This window comes from Heptranchias perlo, unplaced genomic scaffold (assembly GCF_035084215.1).
Source record: "Heptranchias perlo isolate sHepPer1 unplaced genomic scaffold, sHepPer1.hap1 HAP1_SCAFFOLD_60, whole genome shotgun sequence".
In the NCBI taxonomy this organism is placed as follows: domain Eukaryota; kingdom Metazoa; phylum Chordata; class Chondrichthyes; order Hexanchiformes; family Hexanchidae; genus Heptranchias; species Heptranchias perlo.
The window spans coordinates 457510-470000 of NW_027139623.1; the positions used below are offsets into that span (position 1 = coordinate 457510).

General features: G+C 43.9%; 1 protein-coding gene across 4 annotated transcripts; it reads right to left on the bottom strand.

Moving 5' to 3' along the window:
* Positions 1–1921: 1921 nt before the first annotated feature.
* On the bottom strand, positions 1922–9911 carry LOC137316720 (zinc finger protein 623-like). Of its 4 annotated transcripts, none has more exons than XM_067980569.1 (3): positions 9709–9911; positions 8954–9040; positions 1922–3448 (listed from the first exon to the last, which is right to left on the bottom strand). In XM_067980569.1, exon 3 carries the CDS (start codon positions 3094–3096, stop codon positions 2086–2088), a length of 1011 nt encoding a protein of 336 aa, XP_067836670.1. In that variant the 5' UTR covers positions 3097–3448; positions 8954–9040; positions 9709–9911; the 3' UTR covers positions 1922–2085. The 4 variants fall into 4 exon arrangements, with proteins under 4 accessions (XP_067836670.1, XP_067836671.1, XP_067836672.1 ...); XM_067980570.1 differs by having other exon boundaries at positions 9642–9911; XM_067980571.1 differs by lacking the exon at positions 9709–9911 and adding an exon at positions 9584–9637.
* Between the last annotated feature and the right edge of the window lie 2580 nt (positions 9912–12491).

Consider the following 12491-nt stretch of genomic DNA (forward strand, 5'->3'; position numbering starts at 1 on the left):
ATTTATCTCCTCACACACACCATCGACACTCTGCGCACAGTCAGTGCTGGGACACTCAATCCTGTTATACACAGAGTCAGTGCTGAAACACTCTGTCCTGTGAGACACACATTCAGTGCTGGGACACCCTGTCCTGTTATACACACAGTCAGTGCTGGGACACTCAGTCCTGTTATACACACAGTCAGTGTGCTGGGACACTCAGTCCTGTTATACACACAGTCAGTGCTGGGACACTCAGTCCTGTTATACACACAGTCAGTGCTGGGACACTCAGTCCTGTTATACACACAGTCAGTGCTGGGACATTCAGTCCTGTTATACACACAATCATAGAATCATAGAATCATAGAATCATAGAAGTTACAACATGGAAACAGGCCCTTCGGCCCAACATGTCCATGTCGCCCAGTTTATACCACTAAGCTGGTCCCAATTGCCTGCACTTGGCCCATATCCCTCGATACCCATCTTCCCCATGTAACTGTCCAAATGCTTTTTAAAAGACAAAATTGTACCCGCCTCTACTACTGCCTCTGGCAGCTCGTTCCAGACACTCACCACCCTTTGAGTGAAAAAATTGCCCCTCTGGATCCTTTTGTATCTCTCCCCTCTCACCTTAAATCTGTGCCCCCTCGTTATAGACTCCCCTACCTTTGGGAAAAGATTTTGACTATCGACCTTATCTATGCCCCTCATTATTTTATAGACTTCTATAAGATCACCCCTTAACCTCCTACTCTCCAGGGAATAAAGTCCCAGTCTGTCTAACCTCTCCCTGTAAGTCAAACCATCAAGTCCCGGTAGCATCCTAGTAAATCTTTTCTGCACTCTTTCTAGTTTAATAATATCCTTTCTATAATAGGGTGACCAGAACTGTACACAGTACTCCAAGTGTGGCCTCACCAATGCCCTGTACAACTTCAACAAGACATCCCAACTCCTGCATTCAATGTTCTGACCAATGAAACCAAGCATGCTGAATGCCTTCTTCACCACCGTATCCACCTGTGACTCCACTTTCAAGGAGCTATGAATCTGTACTCCTAGATCTCTTTGTTCTATAACTCTCCCCAACGCCCTACCATTAACGGAGTAGGTCCTGGCCCGATTCGATCTACCAAAATGCATCACCTCACATTTATCTAAATTAAACTCCACCTGCCATTCATCGGCCCACTGGCCCAATTTATCAAGATCCCGTTGCAATCCGAGATAACCTTCTTCACTGTCCACAATGCCACCAATCTTGGTGTCATCTGCAAACTTACTATCAATGCTGGGACACTCAGTCCTGTTATACACACAGTCAGTGCTGGGACATTCAGTCCTGTTATACACACAGTCAGTGCTGGGACACTCAGTCCTGTTAAACACACAGTCAGTGCTGGGACACTCAGTCCTGTTATGCACACAGTCAGTGCTGGGACATATTGGATATATTGACCTTGGAGGGGGTACAGTGCAAATTCACCAGAATGACACTGGGGCTTGAAGGGTTCAATTATAAGGACCGGTTGCATAAACTTGGTTTGCATTCCCTTGAGTTTAAAAGGTTGAGGGGTGATCTGATCCAGATATTTAAAATTATAAAGGGATTCGATAGGGTGGAAATAGAAACTATTTTCTCCAGTCGGTGAATCCAGAACAAGAGGACATAAACTTAAATTTAGAGCTAGGGTGTCTTGGATTGAAATCAGGAAACTCTTTCCCACACAAGGGTAGTGGAAATTTGCTCAGCCTGATTGAAGTGGACCGTGTGATATAATAGAATTTTCTGTCCTGTCAGACTTGGACATTTGTAGATCCATCTTTTAAAATGGTGGAGGAACTCAGTTCTAAGATGGATTCCACTCACTTCATCATGAGTCCTCAAACTGCTTCTCTTATCATCAAGATATCAAGGACTGGACACACTGTGTTTAAAAGAAAGCTGATTAATTTGACAATTGTACAGAATATTCATAATCCCTTTAACTGGGCTGGAGTTTAACATCAGAAACAAACCCCAACTGTCAGAATGAACATGGTTCAGTCCTGGATGTGATTAACATCAGCAATAACAGCAGAATCCATCCCCTGCAGTCACATGTGAACTCGCTGGTGACTCAGCAGGTGGGAAGACTGAGTGAATCCCATCCCACACACAGAGCAGGTGATCGGCCTCTCCCCAGTGTGAATACGTTCATGTCTCAACAGATCCCAAGTTCTTTTAAAGCTCTTCTCACAGTTAGAACATTTAAAGGGTCTCTTATCAGTGTGAACAAGTTGGTGTTCATTGAGGCCATATGAACAAGTGAATTCCTTCCCACACACGGAGCAGGTGAATGGCCTCTCCCCAGTGTGAACTCGCTGGTGTGTCAGCAGGGTGGATGACTGAGCGAATCCCTTCCCGCACAGGGAGCAGGTGAATGGCCTCTCCCCGATGTGAACTTGCTGATGTCTCAGCAGGTGGGATGATCGAGTGAAACTCTTCCCACACACAGAGCAGGTGAACAGCCTCTCCCCAGTGTGAACTCGCTGGTGTATCAGTAGGCTGGATGACCGAGTGAATCCCTTCCCACACACGGAGCAGGTGAACGGCCTCTCCCCAGTGTGAGTGCGTTGGTGTGTCAGCAGATCACTTTTTCTTTTCAAGCTTTTCTCACAGACAGAACATTTAAAAAGTCTCTTATCAGTGTGAACAAGGTGATGTTCAATGAGGTGGGAAGATTGAGTGAATCCGCTCCCACACACGGAGCAGGGGAACGGCCTCTCCCCAGTGTGAATTCGCTGGTGTGTCAGCAGGTTGGATGACTGAGTGAATCCCTTCCCGCACTTAGTGCAGGTGAACGGCGTCTCCCCAGTGTGAGTGCGTTGGTGTGTCAGCAGATCACTTTTTCTTTTAAAGCTCTTCTCACAGACAGAACATTTAAAAAGTCTCTTATCAGTGTGAACAAGGTGATGTTCAATGAGGTGGGATGACTGAGTTAATCCCTTCCCACACACGGAGCAGGTGAACGGCCTCTCTCCAGTGTGTCTGCGTCGATGAGTTTCCAGCCGGGATGAGTAACTGAATCCCCTCCCACAGTCCCCACATTTGCACGGTTTCTCCATGGTGCGGGTGTCCTTCTCTCTCTCCACGTTGGAGATCAGTGGAAGTCTCGTCTGCACAGAGAACACGTGTCTCGTTTCTCCCCACTGTGAATGGTATGATGTTTCTTCAGGCTGTGTAACTGGTGAAAGCTCTTCCCACAGTCAGTGCACTGGAACACTCTCAATCGTGTGTGTGTGTCTCGCTGCTATTCCAGTCACAGTGATGTTTGAAATCTTTTCCCACAGATAGAACAGATCAACATTTCTCCTATATTTTAAGGCCGATAATCTTCAGGTGCTGGTGAATGGAGTCAGATCTTGACGTGATGTTTGGTTTGAGTTTCTCGTCTGCAAATCCTCCCCTTGTAATACCCTGTAAAAGGAGATAACAAAAGTCCTCACTGTGAATACAGGACAGAAATTCAGAACAGGCAATTCCTGTTCCTATGGAACATTCTTCCCGCTCATTCCCCCAGACTGTAAATCCCCGTCCACACACTCACCCTCCTCCCTCTGCTGAAACCCAAACCCATCACACCATCTCCAACATTTTTCCTTCTATTTAAGTTTTCTCTCTCTCCTGAAGGTGCTGACTGTGACTGGGTTCAGTTCTGCACTAACTGGTTCCCCTCCCTCTCCTCCCCTGAAGTTGCTGACTCTGGTTGGGATCAGTTCAACACTCACTGGTTCCCCTCTCCTCTCCGGAATATGCTGACTCTGGCTGTGTGTATATGCTCTGCCCCTCATTTCCACACAATGTCCCTCGCTATAGCTGCCTGTAAGCCGTCCATCTGTGATATCTCCCAATTTTGGCGACAGACTGTCTCTGACCAGTTACCATTTCTCCTTCATTTAAAGAATATCCTTGACCTGTCACAATTTCTCCTTCATTTTCAGACACTCCCTAATCAAACACCATTTCTCCTACATTTTTCGATGCTCTCGTTTCCTTCAGATTTCTCCTTCATTTACAAACTCTCCCTGACCCGTCAGCATTTCCCTTCATTATTAGACGCTCCCTGACCCATCACTGTTTCTCCTTCAGATATGGACACTACCTGACCTGTCAACAATTCTCCTGCATTTACAGACACTCCCGGACCAATCACCGTTCCTCCTTCATTTACAGACACCCCCTGACCAGTCACCATTTTGCCTTCATTTACAGACAATCCCAGAACAAACACCATTTCTCCTTCATTTACAGACACTGCCTGACAAGTCACCATTTCTCCATCATTTACAGACTCTGCCTCATCTGTCACCATTTCTTCCTCCTTTATAGACACTCCGTCACCATTTCGCCTTCATTTTTAGACACTCCCTGACCTGTCACCATGTCTTTTCCCATTTATAATACTCCCTTACCAGACACCATTTCAAATTCATTTATAGACACTCCCTGACACGTCGCCATTTCTCTTTCATTTATAGATATTCCCTGACCCTTCACCGTTTTTCCTTCATGTGCAGACACTCCCTTACCAGACACCATGTTTCCTTCATTTACAGACACTCCCTAACCAAACAATTTTTCCTGGCACTTTACATGATTGTGAGGTTTATTCTGTATCTGTCAGTCTCTGATAATGTGTGTGAGTATGAGATTCATTCTGTTCCTGTCAGTCTCTGGTATTGTATGTGATTGTGGGGTTTATTCTGTATCTGTCAGTCTCTGATACTGTATATGAGTGTGGTGTTCATTCTGTAGATGTCTGTCTCTGGTACTGTGTGTCAGTGTGGGATTTATTCTGTGTCCGTCTGTCTCCGATACTGTAGATGTGTTTGGGGTTTATTCTGTATTTGTCTGTCTCTGGTACTGTATATGAGTGGGGGGTATATACTGTATCTGTCTGTCCCTGGTACTGTATATGAGTGGGTGGTACATATTGTATCTGTCTGTCTCTGACACTGTATGTGAATGTGGGGATTATTCAGTGTCTGTCTGTCTCTGATACTGGAAATGAGTGTGGTTTTTGTTCTGTATCTCTCTGTCTCTGGTGCTGTTTGAATGTAGGGTTTATTCTGCATTTGTCAGTCTCTGGTACTGTATATGAGTGTGGGGTTTATTCTGTATCTGTCAGTCTCTGGTACTGTGTGAGAGTGTGGGATTCATTCTGTGCCTGTCAGTCTGTGGTACTGTACCTGTGTGGGGTTTATTCTGTATTTTTCAGTCTCTGATACTGTACATGAGTTTGGGGTTTATTCAGCATCTGTCTGTCTCTGATACTGGAAATGATTGTGGTTTTTGTTCTGTATCTGTCAGTCTCTGGTGCTGTATTTGAATGTGAGATTCGTTCTGTATCTGTCAGTCTCTGGTACTGTGTGTGAATTTGGGATTCATTCTGTATCTGTCAGTCTCGGGTACTGTGTGTGAGTTTGGGATTCATTCTGTATCTGTCTGTCTCTGGTACTGGAAATGAGTGTAGGGTTTATTCTGCATCTGTCTGTCTCTGGTACTGTTTGAATGTGGGGTTTATTCTGTATCTGTCAGTCTCTGTTGCTGTATGTGAGTGTGGGGTTTATTCAGTATTCTGTCAGTCTCTGGTACTGTGTGTGAATTTGGGATTCATTCTGTATCTGTCAGTCTCTGGTACTGCAAATGAGTGTGGGGTTCATTCTTTATTTGTCTGTGTCTGGTACTGAATATAAATGTGAGGGTTATTCTGTATATGTCAGTCTCTGGTACTGTGTGTGAGTGTGGGATACAATCTGTGCCTGTCAGTCTGTGGTACTGTACGTGTGTGGGGTTTATTCTGTATCTGTCTGTAACGGGTACTGTATGCGAGTGTCAGGTTTATTCTGCTTCTGACTGTCTCTGGTGCTGTATAGGAGTGTGTGGTTTATTCTGTACTTCTCAGTCTCTGACACTGTATATAAGTGTGGGGTTTATACTGTATCTGGTACTGTACATGAGTATGTGGTTTATTCTGTATCTGTCTGTCTCTGGTACTGTGTATGAGTGTGGGATTCATTCTGTTTCTGTCTGTCTCTGGTGCTGTATGCAAATGTGGGGTTTCTCCTGTATCTGTCAGTCTCTGATACTGTATGTGAGTTTAGGATACATTCTGTATCTGTCAGTCTCAGCTAATTTATGTCAGTCTGGGTTTCATTCTATAATTCAGTCTCTAAGACCATGTGCAAGTCTGGATTCATTCTATATTCTTATTTCAGTTTACATTATTGTATTTGAAACTATATCTTTAATACTTTAAAGTATATGCAGTATTTATCGAGTGTTTAATTTGTAAATATTGTTACACTTTTGGATTTTCTTTAATCAAACAACGTGTGTGAGTTTTGGAGTAGTATTACATCTTCATCTCTGAACTCTGTTGTGAATGATAATGTACCTTTCAATCTGTTCATGGTGAAATTATTTAACTGGTATATAATGTGTAGCTCAGTCTATAATAATGGACTGTTTCTGCCTCTCTCTGTGTTTTTTTTTCTCTGTTTTTTTTTTCCCTGTTTGTTTTTTTATTGAATGTGTATTCGGAGGTTCTGCAGGTAACACCTCTCTGTCTGAACACGGTGATTGCCTTGGCAACGGGCAGTTGCAGGGGCAGTCTGTAAACACCATTTATTATTGTTCAATATGTATAAATGCGTAGGCTTCAAGGAGATCTTGAAACATTTGCCTGAGGAAGGAGAAAATCTCCGAAAGCTTGTGAATTTAAAATAAAATTGCTGGACTATAACTTGGTGTTGTAAAATTGTTTATAATAATGGAATTAATTCTGTATCTCAGTCTGACACTGTGAGATTTTTGGACTGGAATGTAATATATAGCTCAGCCTGCACTAATAGAATTGATAATGTATCTATCAGTCTGTTACTTTATGAGATTTTAGGACTGGTGAGTAACATGTGGCTCAGTACATGCTAATGGAATTGATGTTGTATCTTTGAGTCTGATATGGTCTGCCAGTGTTGGACTGCTATATAATGTTTGGCTCAGTCTGCACTAATGGAATTGATACATTATCTTTCAATCTAACACTAAGATTTTTGGACTGGCATGTTATGTGTAACTCAGTCTGCAGTAATTTGACTTAGAGATTCATTCTGTATTTGTCTGACTGTGGTACTTTGTGATTCATTCTGTATCTGTCAGCCTGTTGTACTGTGTGTGAGTGTAGGATTCATTCTCTATATGTCAGTCCCTGGTACTGTATGTGAATGAGATTCATTCTGTTCCTGTCAGTCTCTGGCACGGTGTGTGAATTTGGGATTCGTTCCATATCTGTCAGTGTCTGGTGCTGTATGTGAGTGAGACATTCATTCCATTTCCATCAATCTCTGATACTGCATATGAGTGATATATATACTGTATCTGTCAGTCTGTGCTACTGTATGTGAGTGTGGGATTCGTTCTGTATCTGTATCTAATTTGTATCTCAGTTTACAGCATGGTGCTCAAAACTGTATCTTTAATACCTAAATGTATAAATAATTTTTCCCAGTATTTAAGTGGTAGATAATCATATCCTTTAAAATCTGATGCTGCAGGTCATAATCAGAGAATGAGTGCACTTTTTTGGCTACTACTAAATCTGCATCGATGTGAACACAATTGTGATTTAGTGTATCTTCCAAACTGATATGGTGACATTTTTGAACTTGTTTACAATGTGTAGCTCAGTCTGCACTAATGGAATTGATACTGTATCTTTCAATCTGACACTAAGATTTGTGGTCTGGTCCCTAATTTGTAACTCAGCCTGCACTAACGTAGGTGACTGTGAGATTCATTTTGTATCTCTCAGTCCGTGATACTGTGTGGGATTCATTTTGTATCTTGTGAGTAGTGTGTTTGAGTTTGCGATTCATTCGATATATGCAGTCTCTGATGCTGTGTGAGTGTGGGATTCATACTTTATCTGCCAGTCTCTGGTACATTATGAGAGTTTGGGATTCATTATATGTCAACTTTGGTACCATAAAAGAGTGTGAGATTGATTCTGTATCTGTCTATAATTAATCTCTCTGATTACATTATGGTGTTCAATACTGTAGCTTTAATATCTTCATGTTTAAATAGTTTTTTCTCATTTAATTGATAAATATGGATAAACTTTAGGATTTGGTGCTGGAGGTTTTTTAATCAGATAATTTGTGTATTTTTGGACTACTGTTAAATCAATATCTCTGTGTCCTATTGAGAATGGTAATATATATTTCAAACTGATAGTGATTTTTGAATTGGTATATAATGTGTTGTTCAGTCTGTACTATTGTAATCGATACTGTGTTTTTCAGTCTAATATTGTATGAGATTTTTGGACTGGTATATAATGTGTATCTCAGTCTGCACTAATAGAATTGATACTCTATCTTTAACTCTCATACTATGAGTGTATTATAAACTGGTTTCTAATTTCTTTCTCAGGTCACACTGTCACAGCATTTCTCGGTCTGATACTGCAGATGAGTTTTGGACTTGTCTGCAATTTGTATCTCATGATACAATATTCAAATGGATACTGCATGTATTAAACTCACATGTTTGAGTTGTGGGGTGGTTTTCAATTGGAATCTCGGGGTACATTATTGGGGTTCATTCTGTCACTTTCAATTGAGTACTATGTGTGATTTCTATCTGGTATTTAATGTTGCCCTATTGTGAGATTGACACAGTGCCTTTCAATCTGAGAGTGTGATTTTGGACTGGGCTTTTTGTATCCACCTGTCAGCGGGACTGAGTGAGGGGGAAATGGAACAGTGTCTGCCTCACCTGCTCTGTTTGACAGTTAGATTGAAAATGTGTCTCTGGGTCTTGGGATCAGTGTGGGACTGACGACTTCTGCTGTCCGAGACTGTGGAACTGATGACCTGTCTGTGTCTCTGTGCTCTGTGTGAGTGATAATGTACTTACTGTGTGTGAGAAGGAGCTGGCTGCACTGTTCCTTGTGCCTCGGGTGGAGGAAACATCACATTCATTATGGATCCTTCAAGGATTTGCCTGCAGAAAGAAAATTATCTCGTGTTACTCAGGAACAGGTGAGGTAGAAAATACAAAAGTGATCAGTTTAATATCTCTGTTAATGATCATTTTGAATATCCACAAATGAAAACCAGTGATACAAACAGTGTCAATGTCTGACTCCACTGCAGTACTGCAGCACTCAGCTTTTGCACACCAGGTGTGTTGGACGATTTTAAAACAATTTAGTGACATCCAGACACAACCCAACCCCTGCACTGGTCCGTGAATGGGACTACCCGATGGGGCAGGGACCTTTGTACAGGTCAGGTTTCTCAACCCCTCTCCCATGGGACTAGCCGTTCACCCGAAACCAAACAACCGCTGATTAAAATGTGTCCTTCACACTTCTCACCTGGTGCCTGCAATAGATACTGCTTGTATAACTCCCCACATCCTTACTGTTCACTGTCCAGTAACAGGATGAGACTGGAACTGAACCAGGACCATTCACCACTGATTTGGGGAGAGAAAGCAGCAATGATTTTTAATAGTAGGTTCTTCCCATTCTGTCTCCCTTACCCTGGACACACCCTGTTCACACACAGCCCGAGAATGACCTCTCCCTTCCCCCGCCCACTCCATGTTCCGGGACCAGTTCCTGATCCACTCCGCCTCTTACAAACAGCCCCCGGACTCCCCCTGACCTTCCCCCGGACTCAATGCCGATCTCTGAGCCCATCTGCGGACACGGTCCCGAAGCGATGAGCTGCTGTAACGAGGCTGCTCTTTGCTCCCTTCCCCCGGGGGCCGTGATCTCTCCATTCCCGGCTGTTTTAAACCATCTTCTTCCGCTCACTGAGGGAATGGCGCCCACAGGCCGAGCTGGGGGAGGGGAGCGCGCATGCGCTCTTCTGCTCACCAACAACCAGCGCAGGGGGCGGGGCTGACTCACGCATGCGCAGATATCTGTTTTAATTCCCAATTCACAAATCGTTGGAAACTTTCCCCAATTGGAATTTTTCAGAGTCTGAGCAAAGGAAGTGGGTCTGGGGGAAAGGTCAGAGGGAATGGGGTCCACAGGCAGTGCAGGAACAGGCACCAGAATGGAAAACAGATGGGATTCCACCAGTGCCTAACGCTGGAATCCAGACTGACTTTACAATCTCTAACTATTAAACTAGATGTTTCCATCCCTGCTGTTTCTCTCGGTATCTTTTGATGGTAAAGAGCCTTCCAGAGATAAAGTGGGCGGCTGTGGAATGAGCCAAAGTATCCTGCTCATTCTTGGCCCCTCTGCTGATAAATAAATGTGTGACTCCGAAACTGGAGGGAGGATTTCTCAAACCAATCCTGGAGAAACAGTGGAGGAAAGTAGGAGTCGGTGTATCTGACAGCAACAGACCCAGATTTATTTAATTGGAGTGAAACTCTCGGTCACTGAGAGTAATATCGAACAGCCCTGAGCTGCAAAACTCCAGGTGATACAACAGGAAAAGAGGGTTAAATGTGGCCCATTGTTTCTGTCAATGTCTGCACTGTCCCTGAGTGTGGGATTAATAATGTGTCTGTCCCTTGTACAATATCAGTGAGAGATGAGATTGCATCTTCTGTCTCTCCAACGGGATCTTTCTCGATAAAACGGAACTTTAACGGTCATTCTAAAACTAATACTGTTTACGTCTGCCTGTCAATGCGTCCCTCCGCTCGATCTCTCTCTCGCCGTGTGTTGCCCCCTCTCACTCTCTGGTGTTGTATATGAAGGTGGGATACTGCTATTGAGCGTGATATGGACACACTGATAGGAAGTGTAAGACTGATACTGTCCCTCTCTCTCTCTCTCTCCCTGGTGCTGGACATGAAGATGGGATACGTTCTGATATAAAACAGAGAGAATGAGATGTCCGGGCCGGGTCTCACTGTAACTGAGGATGTGGTCGGCTTCGGTCCCTGTTCGTCGTCATTATCTTTTCACAGATTCCGGGCGAGAGTCTCTGAGAGACGGTAACACTGGCGGATAAACTTTTAGTCGGTACTTTCAGTAATTTGTGTATCAGTACCCCTCAATCCCTTTGTTCCTCTATCCTGCTTAGACTCTTATTATCCAGGCAGTGTGTGATCTCCTTATTCTTCATTCTGTAAGTTTATTCATGTCCTCTTGCATTTTGACACATTCTACCTTTGTATTAACTGTACTCCCCAATGTGGTGTCATCGTCAAATTTTGAAATTGTCCTTCCGATTCCCGAATCCAAATCGTAATTTTAAATTGTGAACAACAGTGGTCCCAGCAATGATCCCTGTGTTAAACCACTTCTCAATTTTAGCCACTCTAATTAGCTACCCTTAACTGCTGTTCTCTGTTTTTTTGTTTTGTAGCCAGCTTGCTATCCATTTCGCCGCCTGTCCCCGACTCCACGTGCTCTGAACTTTGCCATGAGTCCACAATCGAAGACCTTCTGAAGATTCAGATGCATTACATCTACTACATTAACTTTGTCTACGCTTTCTATTACTTCTTCAAAGGATTTAATAAGGTTTGTCCTGTCCTTGTCCTGTTATTAGATTAAATCCTGGCCGCTTCACTTGCTCTTGATGTCCCCAGCTCTTTTCTTCGGCAGCAGCACGGCCTGGATATTAGTCGGCTCCCCGCCCTGAGCGATGGTCACCCGTCCCAGCAGCTTGTTGTACTACTCGTCGTTGCGGATGGACAGCTGCAGGTGTCTGGGGATGATGCGGGTCTTCTTGATGTCGCGGACCGTGTTGCCGGCCAGCTGGAGGATTTCAGCCGTCGGATACTCGAGCACAGTCGCCAGATAGACCGGGGCTCCGGCACCCACACGTTCAGCATAGTTCCCCTTTCGGAGGAGCCTGTGAACACGGTCCACAGGGAACTGCAGTCCGGCCCGGGATGAGCGAGACTTGGCCTTGGCCAGAGGTTTACCGCCGGATTTTCCTCTTCCAGACATTTCCATAATCTCACAAACACTTTCACAAAGAATGAAGAAATCCTCCGGCACTCGCCCTTCTTATACCTTCTGGAGGAGTACAGTGGGGGCAATTGTGATGGGTCTCTCTCAGAGTGTTTACACTGCCCGCTCACCCTCGCTGATATTCTATCTTTCAATTGCTGTAATATTGTCCTTTAGTAATATTGCTACTCCCCCTCCTTTCCCTATTTCCCTGTCCTTTCTTAAGATCTTACAGACTTGAATATTAAGCTGCCATTCGTACCCAGCTTGTAGTCAGGTCTGTGTAATGATTTAATATAATTATTTAACTTTACTCAATGGCTGATGTGAGCTGCGGCAAAATGTATTTCCAGCCGGTCAAGTATTGCAGGTATCGACTGTCTCTTCAGTCCGATATCAGGTGAAGAATTACTGGCTGTTGTGTAATTTCCATTGATTGGGGGTTGGCGTCATCTACTGGGCTGAAACGGGAACTGCAACAGAGCGAGAAAGGATCCGTCAGAAACCAGTTGAAATGAA